The sequence below is a fragment of the Indicator indicator genome, chromosome 1 (genome assembly GCF_027791375.1).
Source record: "Indicator indicator isolate 239-I01 chromosome 1, UM_Iind_1.1, whole genome shotgun sequence".
In the NCBI taxonomy this organism is placed as follows: Eukaryota; Metazoa; Chordata; class Aves; order Piciformes; family Indicatoridae; genus Indicator; species Indicator indicator.
This window is the reverse complement of record NC_072010.1, coordinates 94757197-94784169: the sequence shown is the minus strand read 5'-3', so window position 1 is coordinate 94784169 and position 26973 is coordinate 94757197. Positions and strand designations below refer to the sequence as shown.

Below are 26973 nucleotides of genomic sequence, written 5' to 3'. Positions count from 1 at the left end.
CAAGTTTTAATCTGACCCTTAGCTTTAAAACCAAAATCAAATGGCTGTATCCCTGTACTTTAGAACTTTCAGACTGAGACATGAACAATGTGGAACAGGAACCAGTTCCTGAGGCCCCCTCCTTGCTAAAGGATGTTTTGGAGAGCTGGTGGAGACTTCTGATGGCCAGTATATTCTCTCATTGTATGCAGGGAAGGAAAAAGCAAAGTCATTAGCCCATTACTGGTTGCTGGCTGATGGTGGTATTGTTACTTGTACTTCCTTGTGCAGATATAAAGATTTGCTCCCATTCCCAAGCCAAATAGCCTAAGGAGGTCCACATCCACATAATTTGATCCAATGTCCTGAATGACGACACTGCTTGCTGTGTGTTGGGGTGAGCTCTTGCTGCTGGCTGCACAGCAGCGATCCATCTCAGCATGAAACAAAAGGATGCAAGTTGACAAGTGATCAGGACCTGGCCTGGGTCACTGATCAGCAAACTTCCCTCTGTTTTTTTGGGGTTTTGTTGTTTGTTTTTTTTTTTTCATGAAAAGTCCATTTGGTTAGATGTCTTCATGACAGCCTTGCAGGAGGGAATGTTCTGAACTGGTGGCTGGCAGTCCATGCTGCTGCTATTGGCTAAGGGGCACTTGGCACGGTACACACATCTCTACTGCTGCCTGAGTATAATCTCAGGAGGGGTAAAGAGGTGGGGAAAGGCTGGCTCCTCCTCCCATCCCATCTCTTCATTTAGCCTGTAAGAAGAGAGATGATGCCCTTAAAAATAGCCTCAGTAATTTCAGAAGAAGAGGGCCATTGGAAACAAGGCAGCAAGAGCCCCCATGATGAGGATAGCTGTCTTCCTAAGCCTTCTGCTCCATGTTGCAGCTGCTTTTCACCAACTGTGAGTGACGTTGAGCTTCTGTTTCAGTTTCTTTCATGAAGGCATCAATCTAGGTAGATAGACCACATTACATGCTGTCAGCTCTCTTGCTTTCTTCTCTATCAGATCACACCAAAGCATAGCCTTGCCTCCCATGCATTAGATTGAGTTAAAATTCAAGCCACGTTTTTGGGGTGCATCTAAGTCAGACCTTAGGCCATGAGATATTTGCTTTGCCAGATTGCCAGTGCCTAGACTACAGATTTACAAGGCCACTTCTGAGGACTGCAAGGGATGGCTTTGGGGAGTTCAGGAGATGACTGGAATAAGGGATTTTAAGAAGATGAGATACCACCTCTTGATGTCTTATTTCTCCTGCCACAGACATTACCTGGTGGTGGTCCCTGCAGATCTCCGCTACCCATCCACCCAAGTTGCCTGCCTCCATATCACCTGTTACGAAGCGAAGCTTCAAGTGAATCTGATCCTGGAGCGCTCTGCAGGACGTGAGCTCTTAGTGCAAGAAACCATCCGGAAGGAGAAGACTTTCATGTGTACCAAGTTCTGGGTGAGCTACCCTAGGCAAATACCGTCACTGGTTTTCCCTTGTGTAAATCCCTTGTGTTACTCCCTAAGCAGGGATGATAGGGTGTACTTTGCCTTGGAGCAAGCCTGCTAGGAAGTGTAGTGAGTGGTGCATAGGGGTGTGTAGGCCAGCACAGTATGTGTTGATCATCAGTGGATCACCCTTCTCAATCTGATTTTTAAACTGAAGTTAGATTTTTTAAAAATATACCACACTTCTAGATACATAAGAAGAACCCACATGAAGCAGCTTTAGTTCTTTTAATGACTTGTACAGCTCCACAGCTAAAGCTTGGGGCAATGGTGGTTTGCATGACAGACTGCAGTTTCTGTAGGACCCAAAGTCAGGCAGCAGCTCAGCTCTTAGGAGCTACTGAAGAGCTGCTGGATGGAAATGGATGTGCTTGTTATTTTTAAACAGCATTGTGGAGTTGATCCACTGTTAGTGGGAATCTAGCAAAAACATAGGATAAGGCAGACATGCCTAAACAGTATCCCTTCTGATACTCTTCTGATACACAGTATATGTTGTGGCTCCTGCTGTCTTCATCTGCTGGGTTCAGGAAGACCCTCTTGTTGTCTTTTTTAATCTGCCTTTCATACTTGTGCTTGCTGGGTAGTTCTGAAGACCTAGTACAGCTCAATCTCCTTTGATTCTCTGCTACCATATCCCACCTTTGACCCACAAGTGTCAGGTGCCTGCTTGTCACTAGAAGTAAAATTCCTTAACCAGGGGGGAAAGGACAGATTCCATGACATGCAGGGTCTCCTTGTTGTCATATAGGACTCATTGAGATCTGGATGTTATCTGGACCCAAACGTTGAAGGGGATGTCCTGGGACAGATGGAGGGGAACTGATTAGTTCTTCACTCTCAATTCCTGCTCAGGAACCTCTAAGATTATCTGGGGGATGCATGTTCTCCTCTTTGTCTGTGTAGGTTGCACCTCCAGCTGTTGGCACAGAAGAGGTTGCTACTGTTAAATTGATCATCACAGGCCAAGGGGTCAGTATTGAGGAGAAGAAAAAGGTCCTGATCCGTAAGGCCAACAGCGGCACTTTCATCCAAACAGACAAGCCCATCTATCAACCAGGACAGACAGGTGAGAGCTGCAAATGGGCCCTAAGTTTTCTACTAGTAAGACCATATGGAAATTGTGTTATTGCCTAAAATTAATGGATAGCCCTAGCAGAAGGCTTTGAGGCAATGTGTCCTGTTGATGTGATGTTTTCAGTCTGGGTAGTGGTGACTGTGAAGCTGCAGGAGGCAGTAGGTCATGTCCATAATTTATGTATGTGAAGGTCCATGTCAGATGTTACCACAAACATTTACAGAATGGAGACAGGGGCTGGGGAAGCAAAGAGAGCAGGGGTCTATAGGGAAGGATTGGGATCTGATAAATATATTCCCTGATTTTATTGCCTTCAGTGAAATTTCGTGTTGTGACTCTGGATGAGGAATTCAATTCACTCAACGATTCGGTAAGCCATGACTGTGGGGGTAGTGGATAAGGCTGCCTTGTTCTATGCATAGATCCTACTTCCTTTCTACTCTGCTCATCTGTCAAATCTCCAGCTTTTCCACATTAATCCCTGGGCTGTGCTTGAAGAGTGTCCAGGGTAGAATAGTGACTCAAGTTAAAGCTGGTGACTCAGGAAGATGGCAGAGGTCAACATGCCTCTTGCTCATCTTGCTAAGATGGCCATGCAAGCACAAGCAAGTGACATACTGATTTCTGATGTGGGTTATGAGGGGGATATGGTCATGTGGAAAGTGAAGAGTTTTTGGAAGTGAGGTTTTCTGGGGGGTGTGTTGGGGAGAGATGCTCTTAATCTGGCTCCTATGAGTTGGAACAAGGGAAATTCTGATTAGACATTAGGAAAAAATTGTGCATTGTGACAATGATCAGATCTTGAAACAGGTGGCCAGAGAAGGCATCCTTGGAGGTGTTTAAAACTCAGATTAAGAAGTCTATGAGCAATCTGCTCTAAGAAAACATGCTTCAGCAAGGTGTTTGACTAGATGACCTCCAAAGGTTCCTTCCAAACTGTGATCCAGTTCCTCTGTAAGCCCATCAAGACTGGCAGAGGACTCTGCCAGAAAGGCATTAGCAAATGCTGGATGAGCTCCAATTTATCTTTTCCTTTCTCTTTCTTGAGACGTGACTGTACTGCACCCACTCAGTGGTTTTCATTTTTTGTGACTTGTTTTACTTCATACTATTGTCAGTGCTCTAAATTTCCAAGTCATTAGTTGCATATCCTTCAGAGCAGGCTTTGCATCTGTGTGTTGCTGATATGTGTTTCTGTCTTCTGATGGTTTTGCCATTTGTTTTTGTTTTCTTGTTTTTTTTTTTTCCTTCCAGATTTCCCTGTTTCTCCAGGTGAGTGATGCTGAAATCTAGTGTTATGGTAATGTTGATGGTAGACATTTCACTGGCCTATTGATGTTTGATTCTGATAGATTATACTGACCTGTGAGCGGAATGGTAGAACTTTAAGTTTTCTTAAACTAACATACTCCCAACGGCTTCTTGAGGTTACCCTCCCACTGGCTTCCATAGAAATTTGAGTTGTTCTAGACTTGCAAGAGTATAAGATAGATCAACTTAGACCTTTAGGAGAAAGGTTGGACTCAATGATCTTCAAGGTCTTTTCCAACCCAAATGATTCTCTGATTCTATGGTCTTTCCTTGAGATTAGAATTTAGACATGTATAGAAGGAAACTCAGATGCTGGGAGCAGAATGCAAGCATAATGTTTTCTTCTAAGTTTCTTAACTAGCCCACAGCAAATCTCATTCCTTAGCTAACAGAATGTGCTCTTCAGTTAGCAACACTGAAATCCTAAGACTGAATTTCTAGTGATGTGTGGATCAGTGAGATGCTGAAACAACTGTTTTCTTCCTTTCTTGTGAGTGTAGGACCCTAAAGACAACCGGATAGAGCAGTGGCTGAATGTGGTCCCCCAAGATGGTATTGCAGATCTGTCTTTCCAGCTGAGTGATGAGCCTCTACTGGGGACATATGTCATCAGTGTAACCAGTGCAAAAGCCTACAGCACCTTCTCTGTTGAGGAGTATGGTATGAGCTTGTGGGGTTACGTATCTGAGCTGCAGCGAGGACCTTGCCCTTTTGATCCAGGAAGCTGAGTGTTTATTCCATAATATTCCAAATGTTTATTCCTACGAGAAAATGGGTAAAGTAATAGCATCTGTCATAGAAAAGAGTCTGAGCTGAAAGAAACCGTTTTGGGACCTTGGGTCCGTGTGGGAGGAATGTTATGCATGGCCCCAGACCATTGACACAGCTGATTCCTGCAGTTCTCTGTACAGACAAAACGAGGTCACTAAGGATGGACTCTTCCAAGAGTATGAGGTCCAGTGCCATCCCCTAATTGGAGTTGCAAGTCTAGCCCTCTCAATGTAGATAGCTGTCAGAAGTGCAGAGGCATGGACGTGTTTGGATTTTAGTTTGGGAAGGAGCAATCAACCAAGGACTACATACAAACAATGGAAATCTTGCCTTTTGCCTTCTCAACACCTTCCTTCTCCATTTCTTGGCTCTTATTCCACCATAGTCTATCTTCGTGTTGATTCTCTGGAATTTCCTGGCCAGTGTTTCCTACAGTTCTCCATTTTTTTTCTTCCAGTGCTATCAAAATTTGAAGTGTACTTTGAGGCACCAAATCAGATTTATGTACTAGATAAAAGCTTCCCACTCCGGATATGTGGCAGGTGAGGACTCTGCTTGGAGGGATAGCCGACTTAATTTCTGGCCTGATGAGCACAAGATGGCCAGGTAATCATGAGGGGCTCAGGGGAAATTTGCTACCCTTCATTAAGGAGGCCAGAATCACAGAATGGTATGGGTTGGAAGGGCCTCTGAAGAACATCTAGTCCAGCACCTCTGCTAGAGCAGGATCACCCGGAGTAAATCACACAGGAATACATTCAGGTGGGTTTGGAATGCCTCCAGAGAAGGAAACTCCACATCCTCTGAGCAGAGGTGCTCTGCCACCATCAAAGGGAAGAACTTTTCCTTCTGTTTATGTGGAACCTGCTATTTTCTAGTTTGTGTCCATTGTCCCTTGTCCTGTAAGGGGACACCATCGAGAAGAGTCTGGTTCCATCCTCACACTCACCCTCTAAATATTTATAAGCATTAATGGGATCCCCTTTCAGTCTCCTCTTCTTCCTTGGCAGTTGCTTGCAACCTGAATCAACTAAAAAAATTCCTGTAGCTATCCTTCTGGTACTTGAATGAACCCTTTTCTAAAAACACTTCCTAAGTTCTCTACACACAAAACAGGGGAACAGCCTGCCCTTTGACGAGCAGCCATTTGTTGGCCAGAACATGGCAGGTGTTTGGTGTTCATCTCCATGGGAAATGAGGGGAAGTTTAGCCAGGTTCTGCTATGGAGGAAGCTGGGGAAAGGCAAAACCTGATTGTACCAGGCACGGCCCAAGGACAATACTAGGGCTAACAACCTCTTGTAAAAGTACTTTCTTATGAAAGGCACTTTGTTAATCACCCATGCTTCTGCTCATAAGATGATGTATGCAGTCAGTATATCCTGGAGTTTTTGCAGGTGATGCTGATGTTTAGGATGAGAGGAAGTGGCCTCAAGTGGTGCCAGTGGAGGCGAAGTGGTGCTAAGGAGAGGCTGAGACACCTAGGGCTCTTAGCCTGGAGAAGAGCAGACTGAGAAGGGTATCTTTGCAATGCTTATACATATCTAAATGGTAGAGGTCAAGAGGATGGTCTCTTTTCATTGGTACCTAGTCATAAGACAAGGAGCAATGATCACAAGCTAGAACACAGGAGGTTTCACTTGAACAGAAGGAAAAACTTTCCTGTGACGGTGCTTGAGTGCTGGACCAGGCTGCCCAGAGAGATTGTGGAGTTTCCTTCTCTGGAGACTTTCAAAACCTGCCTGGATGCACTGCTGTGCAACCTGTTCTAGGTGAACCTGCTTTAGCAGGGGGATTGGAGTAGATGATCTCCAGAGGTCCCTTCCAACACTTACCATTCTGTGATTCTGTGAAAAAGTGGTTTCTGAGGTGGTGCAAAGCAAGGCCTGTGTCCTCTCACTGTGTGTGACTATCTTCCTTTCCCTCCTCTCCAAAACAGATACACCTATGGGAAAGATGTCCAGGGGATGCTTCATGTGAGCCTTTGTCAGAAGATAGCCCCATTCCTGCCCAGTGCTTCCAAACCTAATCTCTGTCAGGAATTCCACAACCAGGTGAGATGCTGAGGAGGTTGTGAGCTGTATTCAGAGGCAGTTGTGCTCAGCTCCAGGATAAGGCAAGGTTGCTGAATGCTTCAGTGAAACAATAGTGATGCCACCCACTGATTTTGATTGCTTCACCAGTGGTCTGTTGGTGCTGCCTCTTAGTAACTGTGCTGGTGGCTGTGACTGGGTGTGCATCGTGTGCATCATGTGCCTCCTCCACATCCTGGATTGCTGTATCAAAAAGCAAGCTCCTTGAGGGCAGGGATTTTGCATTGTTTCTGCCCCATTTGGGTAGTTTTTAATATACATCTCTTGCTTGGACCTTGTTTCCTCTCTCTGTGCTTTCAGACAGATGAGACAGGCTGCTTCTTCACAAATGTGAGTCTCTCCTCCTTCAGTCGAGACTTTCGGTACTATCAGGATAGCATAGTTGCAGAGGCCATGCTGGTGGAGGATGGCACAGGTAACTGGAAACAACTCAAGTCACTGGGAAGAGGTACATGATAAACCAGTCTTTCTAATAACACTGGAACTTTTCAGGCTAGCAAGAAATCTGAGCTTTCTGAGCCCATCAGTCTGCCATCTAACCTGACAGATACAGACAGAGGTACCAGATCAGAATGGCATGACATGCTCAGTCTGAGTACCTGCAGTCTCAAGTGGTGAAGCTTAGGGACCTCTCTAAGGGCTAGAATTAAGTGGGAGGGAGACTAAATATGCAGAGCCCTGTGCAGATCCTCTCCCTGGCGTGAGATATGTATGGGACTGAACATGTGCATTAGTATTACCAGTGGGTCACACTGCAGAGAAATTGCTGAGGGGTGCTTAGCTTCCTTGTTCCCTCCTTTATGTTTCTGTCTCACTGCTTTCTTTTAGAGATACACACCAATGCTTCCCACAAGTTACTCATCTCCAAGATTGTTGGGATGGTCTTGTTCGGTGATGTGAATTCTTACTACCATGTTGGAGAAGTGTACAGAGGGAAGGTAATTACAGTCCTGTGGTGGGGAGAGTATGACAAATGCCTTTGCAGTGACTGTTAGCTAGTGTCTTTTGCAACCTCACCTCCAGCTTGGGAGGGCATGAATGACTCCCAGAAATAACACTTGAATTGTCAAATGTGTGAATAACACTCAAGACTTCTATTTAGCATCTTAGAATCATAGAATTCTTAAGGTTGGAAAAGATCTCCAAGATCATCAAGTCCAGCCATCAACCCAACACCATCGTGCCCACTAAAACGTGTCCCAAAGTTCCATGTCTATGTGGGTTTTTTTAACACCTCCAGGCATGGTGACTCCACCACTCCCTGGGCAGCCTGTTCCAGTGCTTGACCACTCTTTCAGTAAAAAAAAATTTCCCAATATCCAGTCTAAACCTCCCCTGGCACAACAATTTGCCAAATAAGCCTCGTGGAGCAACAACTCTGGTGGTCCATATTGGGGTGGAATTGCAGCAGCTGGGAGGCCTTCAGCTCTGAAGGGGTAGAGAGCAGAGGCATGAGTGAACACAGTAGTGCAAGTGATAATAGGAGGTGACCAGTAGCAGTGTTGATAATAATGTTAGTGACTGAAAGGGTGACCTTGTTATCTTTGGAAATGCTGCTTCTGACTGGAGAATCAGAAGATTCTGTCGACTGATTTGGCTCTTCTGCACTTCTCTTGCTTACCATGATGTTCTCAGATTAAAGTCATCAACTACCAAGGCAAGGCACTAAAGCACAAAACAGTCCTTCTCATAGTAACCTGTGGTGAGCATCAGTTTAAGCAGAAGTACATCACTGGGGACTCTGGAACAACTTCATTTAGCCTGAACACAACTGCTTGGAACAGCACCTCAGTCTCCCTGGAGGTAAGCTAGGAAAGGCCTGACTGGTTGGCAGAGGTATGCATACATCTCAGAGCTATTTACTGCCCCACAGATATCTCCCTCATTCTTGCAAGATAGTGATTCAAACCTGAAATGCCTTGGTATGTTCTGGGGGTCAGCTCACTGTGAGATTATTCTCTGAATCCCAGTAGCTTTCCTCATTAACTGTGCACACCTATGCTGTGATGTTACTCAGACCCAGCCTGAGCTTCTTACCAAGCCACAGCTACGATGACTTCCCACTGACTTGCTTAACTTGCAAAATTAACTGTGGAGATTTCGTTTTGTCTCAACAGGCAAGTGTCCTGCATCAAGGTTCAGACAGAGAGACTGGGACAGCTGATTTAAATTACCAGCAAGCCTCTTATTTTGTACATCCGTTCTACAGCACCAGCAGGAGTTTTCTTTCTATAGTCCGTGTGCCTGAAACAATGCCTTGTGACAGAAAGCAGGCTGTCCAGGTGGACTTCAGCATTTACCAGGAGGACCTGGAACATGGGCCCAAGCGTGTCATTTTCTCCTACTTTGTGAGTTTCTGGGGATGTCCTAGTGAGTGATAGCTCAAGACACAAGACCAGAATCTCCTACAGATTCAAGCCTGATATTTGATAGGTTTGACTCAACCCTGGACGGGGGGTAAGCTCATCTAGCGACCACCTGGGGTCCTGGGGCTGCAATAATAGCAAGAAAGGCAGCACCTTTCTTTTGGGCTCTGTACAGGTGTAGGGAAGGTAATATCCTTGCCTCTCCTACCCTCAGCCTCTCGATCCCCTGAGCTCTCCCTGCTACCTGAAAGCAAATAAAGCTCACATCCCTCCCTCTTCCCCCATTTAATACTCAGTTTCAGGGTTATTTTGGTCTGCATAGTGACCTCAAAACTGTGACTGGCATTCCTTTCCCTTTCTTCCCTAGGTCACAGGGAAAAGAGGGATAGTCCATGCAGGTCAGAAGACGATATGGGTTGGGCTGCCAAGAAGTAAGTGCACTCCCCTGTTTCATGTCTATCAATCACTCAGTGGCCAGTGGCATCCCATTTTACTTGGATGTGTGGCATAAACTTCTTTGGAGTTCAGAGCTGGCTCACCACTTTGCTGTTGCATCAGAGCAGCATGCCTTTCCAGTTTTCGTGTTTTCTTTACCCTTCTGCTTGCTACTGGGGAACAATACTCAGCATTCCCCAGGCCATAGGGTCCTAGAATCACAGAATTGTTTTGGTTGGAAAAGATCTCCAAGATCATCAAGTCCAACCATCAGCCCAACACCACCGTGCCCACTAAATCATGTCCCAAAATGCCACATCTAGAAATGTTTTGAACTCTTTTAAGAATGGTGACTGCACTACCTCCCTGGGCAACTTGTTCTAATGCTTGACCACTCATTCAGTAAAGATATTTACTTTTAATATTTAATGTAATGTTTAATGTATTTAATTTTATTTAATCTAATATTTAGTATTTAATCTAATATTTAATCTAAACTTCCCTTGTTGTCTTCCTTTTCAAAGTCTTCTTTTGCTGCTCCTGCAAAGCAGCATGAAACTCTAGCCTTACCCTTTACCAAAACTCTCCTGCTTTCATTTGCAATTGAAGTCCAGAGAGATGTTTCATCTCCTTGAGACAGTGAACAAAACCAGGAAGAATCTTTTGGTGATCTTGAATACTAGATCCGGAGATGTGCTGATTGTTTCGGTGGTCTCCAGAAATCTCCTTGGTTGTGAAAGACTTGAGGAAAAGAATTAAACAGACTCATACAAAATGGTAAAAGCTGATCAGAGTCCATTTTCACTACCAAATCTACTTTCTCTTCTTCCCTCCCTCCTCTAGTGCTGAAAGGCTTCTTCTCCATTCCACTGACTTTCACCTCGATCTATGGCTCATCTCCAAGACTTGTTGTTTATGTTATCTTCCCGAATGGAAAAATCATTGCCGATTCTGCCGTCTTCAGCATCAACATGTGTTTCAGGAATAAGGTAGGATTTGTGTCTGAGGCTATGACTGAACGTGTATGTGTCTGCTGCAGTGAAAGAAGGGACTGAGGAATGTATGTGTGGCTGCTTGTGGCTGACACTGTGTGGGATGCTGTCACGTGAAGCACACTGTGCTGTGACGTATGGAGCAAGTACATGCTGAGTGCATGGTTCCCAAGGCTGCTCTGCAGCAAACATTTGAGCTTATTAATATGTGGTGTTGGGAAAACAGCTGAAAGTGGCTGATGGAAGAAGGGGATTTTACTGGCCATCTAGAAAGGGATGAGCATTTGTGGTTATTGTGATGTCTGTGGGAATCTGCTTGCTTGGCACTTCAAAGGTGAACTTCTGAGGACTGGCATTACTCTGGTTATCTGCCACGGACAATCAGATTCAAGCAAGAGCAGGAAGTACTTCAGGAAAATCATACCAAGCCCACAAAGAGCATGGAGAAAAGGACTAGGCTTGTTTTTGATCTGGGGCTCCAAAAAGAGGAGAAGGACAACTGTGTGAGGTGTGTGGTCATGACTGGCTGGTTTGCTGTGTAAAGAACGCTGGGTTCTGACACAGTAATGTCTCTAGCACTGTGAGCTGTGCACAGTGATGGCTCCCCTTCTGCCATCTTTACTATTAAAACCTCATTGTGACTTTTTAAAAATACCTTCTGGGAGTCCTTGGAAGATTCCTTGGGTTTCCATCCAAGTCAAGTCCTTCAAGAGTTATCATGGAGATTCCTTCCCTGCTCAGGAAGTGGTAAATTGGCCAGCAGCAGAAATGTTACTCAGGCATTGTAACAGTGTGAGAGCTGAAATCCCTGTCCCACACCAACAAAAAACAGGCTAGCTCAGTCTGGAAGCAAATGAAAGCTGTATTTACAAGCAAAACTATAATCTATGATGGAATGCAATGAATATGTACAAATATACACTATTCACAACATTTACAAATATGTACAATCAACAGAAAAGCACAACCAAGCCCCCTTTGCTTCCCCCAAGGGGCCTTTCCCCAAGGGGCCTTCCCCCCAGCCAGAAGGAATCCCCCCAGACCTCCCTGGCAGAAGGCAGAGAGTCAAGAAGCAGAGAGGCTGTTAGACTTAGCTTGTCAAGGTCAGTGTGTTATCTTTAGCCAGAAAAGAAGAAACAGCCAGACAGAAGCCCAGCAAGCCGAGACTCAGACTGCCCCAACTCCCCAATCGTGTTTTGAACAGAGATTCTTAACATTTCTCTCTCCAGTGGAAGTGTTTAAAATAACCATTATTTTGCTTTCTTACACCTGATAGTGATTTATTTGCCTTTTTTCACTTTCTCTGCTTGAACTTTGTGAAGAAAAATTAAAAAGACAGTCTTAAAACCATCACATTCTTCCTATCCAGGTGGAGCTGGGCTTCTCAACGCCAGAGGCCCTTCCTGATTCACAGATTGGTCTCCATCTCCGAGCAGCTCCTGGGTCCACCTGTGCGGTCTGGGCTCTGGATCAGAGTGTCTTTTTGAGGAAGCCAGGAAAAGAGCTCAGCAGCTCTTTGGTGAGTGAGCCGTCTCTGACTGTTTCCCTTCCTTTGCACTGACCTGAAGAGGGAGGGAGAGCCACAGGCCATTGCACCGCCCAGAGGGATCAGTAGTGCTCTCAGTGTGGCATGGATAAGGACTTGGGGTCATGCATTAAGAAAGAGGTTGAATGTCACATAGTGTGCCACTGGTAAATTAGCTTCTGCTGTTCTGTCTCATGTTAGAAGGTAGAAGGGCTCTGCAGAGGGACCTTGACCATCTAGACAGATGGGCAGAGTCCAACAGGATGGCATTCAACAAATCCAAGTGCCGGGTGCTGCACTTTGGCCACAACCCCATGCAGAGCTACAGGCTGGGGTCAGAGTGGCTGGAGAACAGCCAGGCAGAAAGGGACCTGGGGGTACTGGTTGACAGCCACCTGAACATGAGCCAGCAGTGTGCCCAGGTGGCCAAGAGAGCCAATGGCATCCTGGCCTGCATCAGGCATAGTGTGGCCAGCAGGAGCAGGGAGGTCATTGTACCCCTGTACACAGCACTGGTTAGGCCACACCTTGAGTACTGTGTCCGGTTCTGGGCCCCTCAGTTTAGGAAAGATGTTGAATTGCTGGAGCATGTCCAGAGAAGGGCAACGAGGCTGGTGAGGGGCCTTGAGCACAAGCCCTATGAGGAGAGGCTGAGGGAGCTGGGACTGTTTAGCCTGGAGAAGAGGAGGCTCAGGGGAGACCTCATTGCTGTCTACAACTACGTGAAGAGAGGTTGTAGGCAGGAGTTTGGTCTCTTCTCCCAGGCAACCAGCACCAGAACAAGAGGACACAGTCTCAAGCTGCGCCAGGGGAGGTTTAGGCTGGAGGTGAGGAGAAAGTTCTTCAACAGAGAGAGTGGTTGGCCATTGGAATGTGCTGCCCAGGGAGGTGGTGGAGTCACCATCCCTGGAGGTGTTCAAGAGGGGATTGGACATGGCACTTGGTGCCATGGTTTAGATAGTCATGAGGTGTAGGGTGACAGGTTGGACTCGATGATCTTTGAGGTCTCTTCCAACCTTCTTGATTCTATGATTCTATGATTCTATGATTCTCTGAGACATCAACTTGAAGAAATGGAGTGAGAGATGCTTCAATTCTATGATTCTATGTTGAGGTCTCATGGTAAGGGATCTTAGCACTACCTACAGGAGCAGTGTGGCGAGTAGGACCAGGGAAGTGATCGTACACCTGGACTCAGCATTGGTGGGGCTACATGTTGAGTACTGGGTTCAGTTTTGAGGCCCTTCCTGCAAGAAAGACAATGAGGTGCTGGAGCGGGTCCAGAGAGAGAAATGAAGCAGGTGGAAGGTCTGAAGAACAGGTCTTGTGAGGAGTGTCTGTGGGAACTGGGGTTGTTTAGTCTGGAGAAAATGAAGCAGAGGAGAGACCTTCTTGGCCTCTACAACTCCCCGAAAGGAGGTTGTAGCAAGGTGGGAGTTGGTCTCTTTTCCCCAGTAACAAGTGGTAGGATGAGAGGAAATGGCCTCCAGTCACACTAGGGGAGGTTTAGGTTGGGTATTAGAAGAAAATTCTTGACTGAAACGGTTCTAAAACATTTTAACAGGTGCCCCAGGGAGATGGTTGAATCCTCATCCCTGGAGGTGTTTAAAAGTGGCAGAGATGTGATATCAAGGGACTCGATGATCTTTGAGGTCTCTTCCAGCCTTCTTGATTCTATGATTCTATGATTCTATGATTCTATGGTTTAGCACCAGACTTGGCAGAGTTGGATAATAGTTAGACTCTGTGACCTAAAGGTTGTTTCTGACCAAAAAGAATCTGTGATTCTGTAACTCTGTGTTCAGCTTGGTGGGTTGTTCCGGCTCTACCAGAAGAGAGAGCCAGGGAAGAGTGCCGGTGAGTCTGGACTTTATGGCATATGTTGATGCATGATAGCAAAAGCAATTCAAACAGGCCTTGGATGTCTGACAGGAAGTGAATGTCAGGTTTTTTTTGTGCTGATTTTTTTTTTCTTGCTTTCTCAGATATATGGGCTGTTCCCATCTGTTTCTAGCTCCAGGTATCCTCCCCAGGTTTCTGAAGATGATAATTCATGCGGCTTCCCAAATGTTGATGATCCCGATATATTTACAGCATTCAAGGTAAAAAGAGTTGATTTTGTAGTTCGATGCCCAATGACAGGACAAGGGGCAATGGGTGGAAGTTGAGGCATAGAAAGTTCCATGGAAACAAGAGGAGGTATTATTTCACTGTGAGGGTTACTGAACACTGTAACAGGCTGCCTAGGCGGGGTGTGAGGTCTCCCTCTCTGGAGATATTCAAGACCCGCATGGTTGAGTTCCTGTGTGACCTGGTATAGGTGATCCTGCTTTAGCAGGGGGCTTGGACTAGGTGATCTCTCGAGGTCCCTTCCAGTCCCTGACATTCTATGATTCTGTGGGTTAGGATGATTCATGAAATGGGAGACATGTGGACTGCTGACTTCACCAATATCTTAGGGATGCTGTTCCAGACAGTACAGGAAACACGTCAACTTTAGGACCTTGTGACTCACTTGTTACTCTATTAAAATACTTGAAATGTTGACCAAGAAGAAATTGTTGTATGGTCACTGTGCTTTGGTTGTGTGATTCAGGATTTTAGGGGTTGTTGGTTACTTTAGTTGGATTTCCCATCATTTGTTTAATCTCCATAGCATGAGCAGTTGCACTCTGCAGGCTGGGAAGGAATAGTACCTAAATGACTATGTCACCCAAAAAAATCTGGCTGATTTAGGCCAGATGGATTAGCTCAGCCCATTGATGAGGATCTGAGTAATTCTCTTGGAAAATGAAGTGAGAGAGTACTTTGCCAAGCCAGAGAATGGCCAAGTGTCCACTGCATACAGGGACAAGAAGGCACAGGTAGAGGGTAGAGAAGAGAGGACAAGCATTTAGTTCATCAGTTTGTTCTTTATTATATAGGAAATGGGGTTGAAAGTTATGTCTAACACCAATATCAGGAAACCCGGAGTGTGTCTAACCACTTCATCGACCACTGTGCTGCAGGAAAGAAGAATTTTGACTTTCAGGCCCATGTTGACGTTTGCCCAGTCCCACAGAGCAGGTAGTAGTAAGCATTTGCCAGCTGCTTATTCTTATATGCGATGCTTGGTCAAGTAATCGCATACTGGTGTGATCTAAGGTTTAGTAATTGCTGTAACTGCAAAGAGAACAGAAAGAGCATTCCAGGAGCCGAAACCTCTTGTGCTAGTGTCAGACTGCCTGGGGTTCACGACTTCTAGCTCTGAAATGTTAGCAAGCTACCTGGATTCCAGGTTTTGTCTGTGAGGTGAGGGAATTGTCATCCTTCCCATGGTGCCCACAAATGCAAGTAAGGTCCAAAGCACTTCTTGTCATTTGAACTGAGGCAAGACATTTTAACATTTGGATAGCATTTCATGTTGCAGTGCCATGCTTCCCAAGAGCTGGCTGGATGACCTGAGCTGGACTGGAGCTCTGCACTAAGGGTTCTTGAATAACTGGGTCTTTGTTATTTCCAGGGGAGCGTCTGACAACATCTACTTCTCAGCCCACTATCTTTTCACCTGTTTCTTCAGCTGAAGAGAAACTACACAAGGATTTTCCCAAAACCTGGATATGGGATTTGTTTTCTGTGGGGTGAGTCAAGTGAGCAATAAGGGGGGTCTAGTCTGAGTAACTCAGTGTGACCTGGAATGGCAGCAGATACAATTAAGACCGTAAGCTGCTAAGGAAGACACCTAGGGCCACGTCATGGGGCTCACTCAAACTGTCATACCAGTTTGCATTGGAGCTGAGGTCTGCATTAAATGCATTTTCCTCTGCTAGATGGTCATGTAGAAATATTGTCTACCCATGGAAGGTGACTGACATGGGACTATAGGAAAGTAGGTGCAGTGCAGCAAAACAGTTTGGTTTACTGCCACAGTCTGCTTGTGATAGCCAAGAGGGACAGCATTTCTCAAACTGTGCTCACAGGATGTATCCTGGGATGCAGGGGAAGCTGATCTCCACACGTGTTCTTTTCAGGACTGTTGTGTCCTATGAGAAAAGGTCAGTGAGTACACAGGGTATGCTGAGGGAGCTTTAGGAGGTTTTAATCTCTGAAGTGAAGAATTTTTTTTCTGGAGACTGGAGTCTGCTTAGGCCAGATGCCACCAGACCTGCCCTCTCCTTCCAGCTACTTCCATCTCTTCACCCTCTAGCAGCAGATATCTCCTATGTCATTTGTCCATGAGCCTGTTCTGAGCAACAAAAGGTTTCTTAGAACACAAGAAGTTTCATCTGAACTTAAGAAAAAGTTTACCTGGGTGCACTGGAACAGGCTGCTCAGAGAGGTTGTGGAATCTCTCTCTCTGGAGGCATTCCAAACCCATCTGGACATGTTCCTGTGTGATTCACTTGAGGTGATCCTGCTGTAGCAGGGGTTTTGGACTAGATGATCTCCAAAGGTCCCCTTCAACCCTTACCAGTCTGTGATTCTGTCATTGTGGCACAGAATCACAGAATGTTAGAGGTTGGAAGGGACCTCCAGAGATCCATCAAGTCCCCTGCCAAAGCAGGATCATTCAGGGTAGTCTGCACAGGAATGCATCCAAGTGGGTTTTGAAAGTCTCCAGAGGAGGAGATTCCACAATCTCCCTGGGCAGCCTGTTCCAGTGCTCCGTCACTCTCACTGTAAAGAAGTTTCTCCTCACGTTGAGGTGAAACCTTCTATGTTCAAGTTTGCATCCGTTGTTTCTTGTCTTATTACTGTGCACCACTGAAAAGAGCCTGGCCCCCTTCACTTGACACCCACCCCTCAGATATTTATAGACACTGATCAGATCCTCTCTCAGTCTTCTCAAGACTAAACAGCCCCAGGTCTCTCAGTCTCTCTTCATAGGGGAGATGCTCAAGTCCCCTAATCATCCTTGTGGCTCTCTGTTGGACTCTCTCCAGCACATCCCTGTCTTTCTTGAATTGGGGAGCCCCAAACTGGACACAATACTCCAGCTATGGTCTCACCAGGGCAGCGTAGAGGGGGAGAAGAACCTCCCAAGACCTGCTGGACACACTTTTTTTGATGCGCCCCAGGACACCATTGACCCTCTTGGCCACAAGGGCACATTGCTGTCCCATGGAGAACTTGCTGTCCCCTAGGACTCCAGGGTCTTTCTCTGTGGAGCTGCTCTCCAGCAGGGCAACCCCTAACCTGTACTGGTGCCTGCTGTTATTCCTCCCTAGGTGCAGGACCCTACATTTGTCCTTATTGAACTTCATGAATTTTGCTGCATCCAGCTCTCCAGCCTGTCCAGATCTCATATTGTATGTGTTTGCCATCCTGTGTGTGCCTGGCAAAAGTGAACGTCTCATTACTGGAGTCAAATAATACAACTAGCTTTAGCTAGATCTGTCTTTCTGTGTTCTGCAGTGGTATCCACAGAACAGTCTGCTGCTCACCGATATTGCGATGCAGGCACAAGGCAAATCTCTGCCCTGTCTTCATGGTGGGCTTGAAGCTGTCAGTGTCTCACAGGAAGGTGAATGCCTACATGTAATGGCGTAGCACAAGGGCTAAACCCTGCTCCCTTCACACAGAAGTGAGGTGAAGAATGAAACACAAAACTCAGGGCTAACATAAAGAAAGGAGAGTTTAATGTAACATAAGACATCATAAGCACAATGTGTAATTACTTTAGCTAATAATCTAATTAATCTAATAATACAATGCATGATTACCTTAGCTTAGCCTATTTGCAGAAGAAGCACAATGAAATACACCAGGGAGAAAAAACCAGCACAAAACAGAAAGCCAAAGCCAGCAGCTACCCAACTCCCACTCATTCTGCCACCATGCCTGCAGAAAAAGCCAACACCCAAGAAGCTGGAGCCCAGAACCAGCAACTAGAACAGGAAGCCTCCCATGTTGCAATCTGAACTTCAAGCCCCACAATAAAAGCTCCAGTTAGCACTTTTCATTTGTGAAGCTGACATGACTGCAACATGGTAAGAATAAGAAGTGCTGGTTCAACTCAATCATCAGTCTCTTTTGCTGAGTTCTACTGATGTTGAGCCAGTCCTATTGCTCTTCTACTCTGTGGTTCTCCATCCCTAGGCCAAGAAGAATAACACTGATGTTATATGTAAACCATTTTTAGATATGCAAAGGGCCAAGCACTGCCTGAGAAAAGCACTGAATGGGATTGATGGTATCTTGCAGTCATGTCATGTATTGTCAAAAATGTTCTGAGGTAGGGCTCCTTACTTCTACAAGGGCCTACTGGTAACCCTACAAAGGCTACCAGTTCATCAGAGGTTAGGGGTTAGGATTAAGACAGGGAATGGGGTGCAATGGAGAGAAGAGCACAGACCAGGTCACCTGGTGCTGTGTACAGCAAGATTCAATTAAATGCTTCTGTTGCTGTCTACTTCTCAGCCCCAGTGGAAACAAGAATGTCACTATCACTGTGCCTGACACCATCACAGAATGGAAAGCAGGGATGTTCTGCACAGGAAGTAATGGCTTTGGACTTGCACCAGCTTCCAGTCTGCTTGTTTTCAAGCCCTTTGTTGTGGACCTCCCACTACCATCTTCTGTGATCCAGGGTGAGACCTTCATGTTGAAGGCCACAGTCGTCAACTACCTGCAGCGATGCATGAAGGTAGGCAAGCCCTTATAGGTTCTGAAAGAAAACCACGGTTTGGGTAGGTATGAGATGGATGAAATCTATGGCCTCTGATGTTTATCTTGTTACCTGCCATCCCTCCTGCCCCTTCAGATCACAGTAACCCTGGAGGAGTCTGCACACTTGCAGCTGAAGCCATGCAAAGGCTGTGTCTACAGCAGCTGCTTATGTGCTGGTGAAGCTAAGACCTTTCAGTGGAGTGTCACAGCTGAGCAACTGGGTGAGAAGAACAGGGAGTCAGTGGGGTGGTATTTGGGAAGGGATGGGACCAAAGTGGGGATGTTTTCTAAGAGCTGACATGGAATGAGGAGTCATTTGCCCTGTTAACAAGAGAGTACTTGTTTGCATTCATCCTATAGTCACGATTACCAGCAAGTAAGCCATAAAGGGCTCTGATATGTCTGTTGGTTGTCATTACATGACTTTTGTTGTATTAATGGGAAGTGCTTTGTGAAAAGATGCTTTATGTACCTAAATGTGTGTTATTTTCAGGGCTCATGAATATTACCCTCAGCGCAGAGGCTGTGGCCACTGAAGAACTCTGTGGTAAAGAGATACCATTTGTTCCAAAGCAAGGACAAAAAGACACAATCATCAAACTCCTTCTAGTCCGGGTCAGACAAACTGTTATGTTACCTAGACCTGAAAGTGGGCTTCGTGCAATTCACAGATTTTGTGGGGGTTAATCTTGGGGTTTACTCTTTGCAATTCAAGATGTGTAATTAGAATCTCAGGGCTGAAGTCAGACCCAACTGTAAGGGCTGATGGCTGTGGAAGATAGAGGTGTGCCCATACCATAGAAAACTTTAAACATGTACACCTTTCTACATCCTCACTCTTGAGCTCTCTGCTGAATCTTTCAGCAAACGTTCAGAAGTTATGATATTCTGAAAATGCTGTTTTCTTATTTGAAACAAAACGTATAGAATCATGGAATGCTTTGGATTGGAAAATGATTGACCATAATTTACATTTTTATGTGATAATGATGTTGCTCTGTCTGACTTTCCAGCCTGAACCCAGATTTTGTCCATAGCTGTTTCTAATTCACTTGCAATCCTATTTCTCTCCTGTGTGCTCATCATAATGCTGGTTCTGTGCACTCCAACAGCCAGAGGGTGTGTTGGTAGAAAAGGCTCACAGCTCCATCCTGTGTCCCCAAAAAGGTAGAGAGATTGTTTTCTCATCCCCATTCTTCTGTAACCACCTTCTGGGTCTTTCTACTTACTGAAATATTTTCTGTCACCATGACCTTGCTACAGATTGTAGTGGCAGCTATAACTCCTTGCTAAGTATATGGGAAGGTCCAATCTTTTTGCATCAACATCCCTGATATTAATCATAGAATCATTTTGTTGGAAAAGACCTTTAAGGTCATAGACTCCAACCATTATCTAACTCTACCAAGGCTGCTAAACCATGTCTCTCAGCACCACATCTCTGCATCTTTTAAATACCTCCAGGGTACAGGATTCAATCACCTTACTGGAGAGCCTGTGCCAGTGTTTGAGAAGCTTTTCAGTGAGGAAGTTTCTTCTAATAACCAACCTAAACCTCCTTTGGTGCAACTTGTTCTGTGACACCATAAGGCCTTTTTCACCTCTGGTAATAAAAGCAGACTACTGAACAGGGCAAGGCAGGAGGACATAGGATTGGTGTTCCTATCTTGAATTTTGTGGTGCATGACAGGGCCATTAGTGGGTTTTGATAGCATGAGGTGTGTTGGGAAGACATGCCTGCAGTTAATATCCAAAATGAGATGGAGTAACTTACGTGGCTCTGACCACAGAAGGTTTGCAGGTGCAAATCTTCTCAAGCTCTTTAGAAAGAAGGCTATTAGGATAGTGCAGTCACCATGAGGTAGATGGAGAAAGCTGAGGATGGAATGGGACAGAGTGGGGTGATCTGCAACCTCTGTGACAAGAAAATGGGATGTTAGCACAGAGCAGCCTTGTAAAGTTCTGGGGATTTTGAAGGCTATGCTCATCAGAATCTTTCTTTTTGTCCTCCACACACAACTTACTCCACTGGTGTCAGGGAATCCAGCACAGGAGTTTGTGTCCCTGGTGTTGCCTCCAAATGCAGTTGAAGGTTCAGTCAGAGCCACCATCTCAGTCACTGGTAAGGAATTCAGCTATGACAGTACCTTTCCAAATCCCATATTTCCGAGTATAGCCCTGGGAAAGCCCAAACCTGATTCTCAATAAGGTAAAACACTCAGCAAGGGAGAGAGTTTATGGGCTTTCCCTGCCAGGATGGAGATGTGTGCTGTCCATTTGGAGGGCACAGTGGAACCTATAAACTGGCAAGACAGAGGTGACCCTGCACTGTTGTACTGGGGCTATCTTGCCTGGTGGAGTGCTGGGAAGGGATCACAGGTAGGAGGAGGTGTGTGGATTGAAAATTCCCCCCCCCCCAGCATTAAGCCAGACCAGCTCAGTTGGGAGCAAATGAAAGCTGTATTTACAACCAAAACTACAATCTGCAATGAAATGAAATGCAATGCATATGTACAAATATACAATAGTTACAATATTTACAGGTATTTACAATTAAGAAAGAGTACAAGGACACTCCTGGCCAAAGGCCAGGGGAGCTGCAACAGCTTCTCCCTTCCCTGTCTCCTCCCCTAACCTCCTGTACACAAGGGGCAAGAGACAGAAGCAGAGAAGTTAATACCAGTCAAAACAATGCAGGCAAGGTCAAGCAGAAGCAAGTTAGTCTCTCTGAGTGAAGAAGCAAGAAGAGAGAGCAACTGTTTTGGGAACCAAATCTTATTGTAGATATGTCTCCAATGGGATTGTTTAGAACAATCATTATTTTCCTTTTTGTACCCAATAGTGATTTGTTTACATTTTACTACTTTCTGTTCAAGATCTGTGAAAAATTTTTAAAAGCATAGCCTAAAATTACCACCAGGTGAATCCCCAAGTGTCCTGCCCAGGAGGTGGTCAAGATGCCTATGCTCTGTTCCAGGTGACCTCCTAGGGATGGCACTACAGAACCTGGACCACCTGGTGCAGATGCCCCATGGCTGTGGGGAGCAGAACATGGTGCTGTTTGCCCCTGTTGTCTATGTGCTGCAGTACCTGGAGAAGACGAGGCAGCTGACCCCTGAGATCAAGGAGAGGGCCACAAGATTCCTGCGCAATGGCAAGTACAGCAGACCCACCGTTGCTCTTCTGCCTTCCCCGGTGTCTGACTCACTAATAGACCTGGGTTCTTACTCAGCCAGCCCATTCCCTTCACAGTGATTTCACTGCAAATACTATTCTGCACACTAATGTCCTATTCTGATTCCCAGGATACCAGATACAGCTGCAGTATCAGCATTCTGATGGTTCCTACAGTGAATTTGGTACCAAGGATGAGTATGGTAACACTTGGTAAGTCCTGGGCTCTCTTCCTTGCTATCTACTTGCTGTCTGACAGCCTGGAGGTGAGCAGCTTTCTGCTTCCAGCATTGAACTATTGGATCCAAAATGTTCCAGATGCTTTACAGGCTAGGGCACCCCGGGGATATGGAGCTCTCTTTGGACCAGCAAATTAGGAATAACACAGCAGTAGGTGAAGAGCAACCCACCAGTTTTCAAATCCCACCTTTTTTTTCCCCTGCTTCCCTCTCCCCCAACCTCTGCTTAGATTCCTTCTTTCCACTCATTCCTTCTTCTCTTTCACTCCATCTCTTTCAGCTTCTCTCTTCTCTCTCTCATGCCTTTTTTACTTTTCTCTCCCCAACGAGGCTGACTGCATTTGTACTTAAGTGCTTTGTCCAAGCCAAGCCATACATCTTCATCGACAACAGGACCATTCAAGCTGCTCTTACCTGGCTGGAGTTCCACCAGTTTCCCAATGGTTGCTTCAGAAATGTGGGTCAGCTTTTCCACACAGCCATGAAGGTAGGAGCCAGAGCACATTGAAGGACAACTCAAAGCAGTTCTTTTCAAGTGTACTGGTAAATGTTTGGTTCACTGTCCATTGTTCTGCTTTCTTGCATGGGAGCAAGTCAGGGATAATGGGGCCTCTTCTGAAAAGCATCAGGTCTTTGTATATTACCTTCCCCAGCTTTTTGGATATTTGTGCATTTTGTAGGGAGGTGTGGATGGGGAAGTCCCCTTGGCTGCCTACATCACTGCTGCATACCTGGAGGCAGGAGAGACACCAGAGGTAAATATTGAGGTTCTTTGCCATGCTCTTGCCCTAAAATCTCAATCTGAAGAACTTAGTGGTGTCACTAAGGAAGACAACAGAGCACCTTGGAGAGGCTCATGAACAAAGTACTAGAATGAGGAAGAACTTACCACTTCTCAGGAAAAAGCCACAACTCTCCCATTTGGAGGACATAGCTGGCAGGGGAAAATGTAAGGTTAGACTACCAGAAGCCATTTGATATCAAGGCTAGATGCTATTCCCATTTACCAAGCCTTGGCTGCCCATTCCTGCTCCATCCCCATCATCCTCCCATCTTCTTGCTACCCATTCACAGCTGAGAGCTGATGGTGAGTTGTAGCTGGAAAGTTTGTGGGTGTATCTGCTCCCAAAGTCAAGTAAATAGACATAATGACATTTAAAATACGTTTTAGCTTCACAAAAAATGGATTTCTGCAAAAGAAGTGTTGTAGGGCAGATGGAATTGCACATATAAGTAATAACAGTGAGAGGGAACTCTTACAAGTGGTAAGGATCATAGCTCATTACTGTGGTACTGGCAAGTGAAGAAATAGAATCAATCAACTTGCCTCAAGTGTGTTTGTCTGTCACCAACCTCCATGTAACTTTTCTCTGTAGAGTACAGTAGTGCGCAAAGCTCTGGGCTGCATCGCTCCTTCCCTTCCCAAAGCTACCAGCACTTATACACAGGCTCTGCTGGCCTACACCTTTGCCCTGGCCCAGGACTCTCAACACACGCAAGAGCTACTGGAGATGCTGGATCAAAAGGCAATAAGAGCAGGTACAGAAATCACAGTGCCCAGTGAACTTCAGAGAAGGGATGAGTAACCTTTCATGAGCCTTTGGTTACATGCAACCTGGAATGACTGTAGCTTTACCCTCTAAATCCTTCACCAAAGAAAGTTTTTAGACAGTCTATCTATGAACTCAAAGTATGTGCTGGAAATACTAGGGTATGGGGGCTGATCTCCTTCAAAGCTCTTCTCCTGGTCGCTGAAGGGAAGGTTGGGCTCTGATACAAGTGGGCTTTCTTCTGCAGGACTGCAAAGCACCAGAGAGGGATGCAAGCTGATAACCTGCTCTACTTCTTGTTAGTCCCTGACACCCATGGGTAGCCATTAGGATACTTACTCAATGGTCTTTGCAGACACAAGTCACTGTGCCTCCTAGGCCTCAGGATTTCTTTCCTGACATCTCTCAATGTAATCTACTCCCTTCCTTTCCCAGATGGGCAAATCCACTGGAGTCAGACCTCGCCCAAGCCCAGACTCAGCACCAACCCTTGGACACAGCCACTGTCTGTGGATGTGGAGTTGACAGCCTATGTCCTCCTAGCCCTGCTCTCCAAGCCAAATGTCACAGAGTCGGATCTCAACACAGCCTCTGGCATTGTGGCCTGGCTTACAAGGCAGCAGAATGCCTATGGAGGGTTTGCCTCCACACAGGTAACTGGTGGCCAGGGAAGGGGAAGTTGCTTGAGAAAGAACCTCTGCACAATATATCCATAATATGTGCAAGTGTGAACACTTGGAGGAGAGGAGCCCTTGTATGTGGAGGTCCTCAGGACGGTGATGATGAGTTCAGCTGTCTTTGAGTCTCAGAGCTGAAAATGTGATGGTTTTTTCCTTTTCAGGACACGGTAGTTGCCTTGCAGGCCTTGGCTAAGTATGCAGCACTGACATACAGCACAAAAGGGGTTGCTGAAGTGAGGGTGAGATCCCAAAGAGGCTTTGGAAGGCAGTTCCAAGTCTCCTATCAGAACCGGCTGCTGGTGCAGGAGGCAGCACTGACAGAAGTCCCGGGCAAGTTCTCAGTGCAGGCCAATGGCAGCTGTTGTGTCTTTACCCAGGTAAGTTTCCACAGATCCTTCTAGGACAACCCTCTGCTCACCTTAGAAAACCCAAAACTCTCCATTGAAGCTATCACTATGCTTTAATCCCAGGCTGTTGTCAATGCAATAAGCCAGTGGGCTGGAGAGGACTCAGAGACAGAACATGTCCAAATGTGAGGACAGTGGTGCTTCCATGGCTCTCAGGGTATTGGAAGGATTGAAATGTTATATTGTGGCCCCACTGCTGTCTGCCTGACTTGCACAGTCTCAAGGGGAAGGGTGAGGTGAAGGAGCCCCAGCGGGAAAGATCATGGAAGGTTTTCAGTCTGAATGACCTTTATTGTGGGCAGTGGGATGAATGTTCTAACTGTGTCTTGTTTATCCTGCTGTTGTGTGGGATCTGTATCTTGAGGGTTGGTAAGTGAAAAAAAACCAAGGTGCAGTAGTTGATGTTGAAATAAAAATCCATGTTGTCTTCTGTCTTTTTCTTTCTCCCTGTAGATGGTGCTGAGATACAACACGCCCTCCCCACAGATCTCCACGTCCTTTGCCTTGAGAGTGGAAACCAAGCCAGTCAATTGCACAGGGGATGATAGACACTCCGTTACTCTCTACATCAATGTCAGGTGACTCTAAAGACATTACTCCACTTGAGAAGGACAACCAGGCATGGCGGTATAGCTGAAGGGTGCTTATTAGCTGCAATGGAGACACCAGATGGTTTCAGCAGAAGGTCCAGATTGAATATGGAGAAAGAAAGATATAGCTGTCTCTGGGAACAGGAAAATGTTTCCAAGGGCTTTGGTTCTTGCTAGGGAGAGGACTGCAAGTAATCATCTCAGATAGGGGATGCTCAGAGAAGTGCATCTGTCATCTGCTCCCTGGGAGAAGAAACAGTGACTGCTTTGGGCCTGCTCCTTGATGGGCTGCCTGATTTAGGGTCCTGCACATAAGGTATGGTGGTGGAGGGAAGGGGAAGCTGGAAGAGACTTTCTTTTGCTCTTCTCCCCCAGATACACTGGGAAGAGATCTATTTTCAACATGGTGATCGTGGAGGTGTCCCTGCTGTCTGGATTTGACCTGGCTCCAGGATCCAGGATGTCTGTAAGAAGCCCACAATCAGGGTGGTGATGTGGTGTCAGTGATACCATCTATGCCCAAGGAGAGGGGGAGGTTGCATAGAAAGGTGTTTGTCTGTCTCTCTCTTGAGCAATCTCATCATCCCTTACCATTCTGCTATCTTAAACATGAACTCATACTGTCTCTCTCTGTGATCCTTCTGGCCTAATTCTCTCAGCATATCATTGACAGTTAAGTAGCCTAGGTTCTTGTCCTTGAGTTTTGCAGGAGCTGAGCTGGCCCTGCATAGAGATCAGCTTGAAGGATTAAGAGCCCAAAATAAGTTTGGAAGTGAGCAAATGAGAACCTGCCCACTCAAGCTTAAGGGATACGCTAGAGATGCTCAGAGAAGTGCAACCATCGTTAGCCTGCTGTAAGAGGGAGTAGTAATGGCCTTGGCACTGCTTCTATCTGGGCTGCCTGTCTCATGGTCCTTGTTGGGATGTCTCATGCTTGCTTTTCAAAATACTCAACTAAATTATTTCCTCTGCTCTCCTGTCCTAGCTGCAACATCGGCACTCTGTGAGAAAAGCTGAGAAAACACAAGGAGTTATTGCCATCTACTTGGACAAGGTATGTGTGTGCTGTTGGAGAAGCTACAGAAGGAGAAGGCAGTAGCAAAGTGGTGTGCAGAACCAAGGACTAAGACTAGCAGAGCAGGATATTCAAGATTCATCTTGGAGGTTCTGCCTTTGACTCCACAGAGTTGTTACTGCCTCTCAGTAGGATCAGATTTAGGTGAGGAATAAAAAGAACAGCTCAGAAGCAAACCACCTTTTGCTCTTCTTCCCCAGCTGAGCCACAAGTCTGAGACGTATGTTCTGCAACTGGAGCAGAAGATTGGTGTGACCAACCTGAAGCCAGGCCATGTCAGAGTCTACGACTACTACCATCCAGGTGAGTGTAGAACCATGGAATACCAGAGCTGTCTGGGTGTTTACACTTGGCTCTGTGCAAGGATAACTTAGATCTCTCCTGTCCTTTTGCAGATGAGCAGGCCCTGGCTGATTATAATGTCTTCTGCATCTGAGGTAGGTGTCTCTTCCTCCACACCCATATAGACCTCGCAGCCTTGTGTGTTTCTTCTGCAACTCAGCTAACTCCTGCTGTCTTGGAAGAGCCCTGCGTATCTTTGATTCAGCATGTTCCCT

The 26973-nt window shown here is 46.0% G+C and overlaps 1 protein-coding gene across 1 annotated transcript; it reads left to right on the top strand.

The window, feature by feature from the left end:
* The first annotated feature begins 824 nt into the window (after positions 1 to 824).
* LOC128973783 (alpha-2-macroglobulin-like protein 1) lies at positions 825 to 26852 on the top strand. Its single transcript, XM_054390253.1, has 35 exons — positions 825 to 886; positions 1250 to 1433; positions 2390 to 2552; positions 2879 to 2931; positions 3816 to 3833; positions 4373 to 4532; positions 5101 to 5185; positions 6582 to 6696; positions 7036 to 7150; positions 7564 to 7673; positions 8371 to 8538; positions 8853 to 9083; positions 9469 to 9532; positions 10380 to 10525; positions 11898 to 12047; positions 14039 to 14155; positions 14978 to 15125; positions 15556 to 15673; positions 18453 to 18678; positions 18796 to 18922; positions 19195 to 19316; positions 19814 to 19868; positions 20740 to 20823; positions 21679 to 21855; positions 22007 to 22088; positions 22445 to 22601; positions 22795 to 22869; positions 23491 to 23653; positions 24100 to 24317; positions 24506 to 24721; positions 25205 to 25329; positions 25717 to 25807; positions 26327 to 26395; positions 26617 to 26719; positions 26812 to 26852. Exons 1-35 carry the CDS (start codon positions 825 to 827, stop codon positions 26850 to 26852), a joined length of 4338 nt encoding a protein of 1445 aa, XP_054246228.1.
* The last annotated feature ends 121 nt before the right edge of the window (positions 26853 to 26973 follow it).

Bases quoted from the DNA above. Each gene is read 5' to 3' on its own strand.
- LOC128973783 (XM_054390253.1), top strand. From the start codon at position 825: ATGATGAGGATAGCTGTCTTCCTAAGCCTTCTGCTCCATGTTGCAGCT. The intron at 4,533-5,100 runs GTATGAGCTTGT...TTTTTCTTCCAG, and splicing joins CTTCTCTGTTGAGGAGTATG to TGCTATCAAAATTTGAAGTG. The intron at 26,720-26,811 runs GTGAGTGTAGAA...GTCCTTTTGCAG, and splicing joins CTACGACTACTACCATCCAG to ATGAGCAGGCCCTGGCTGAT.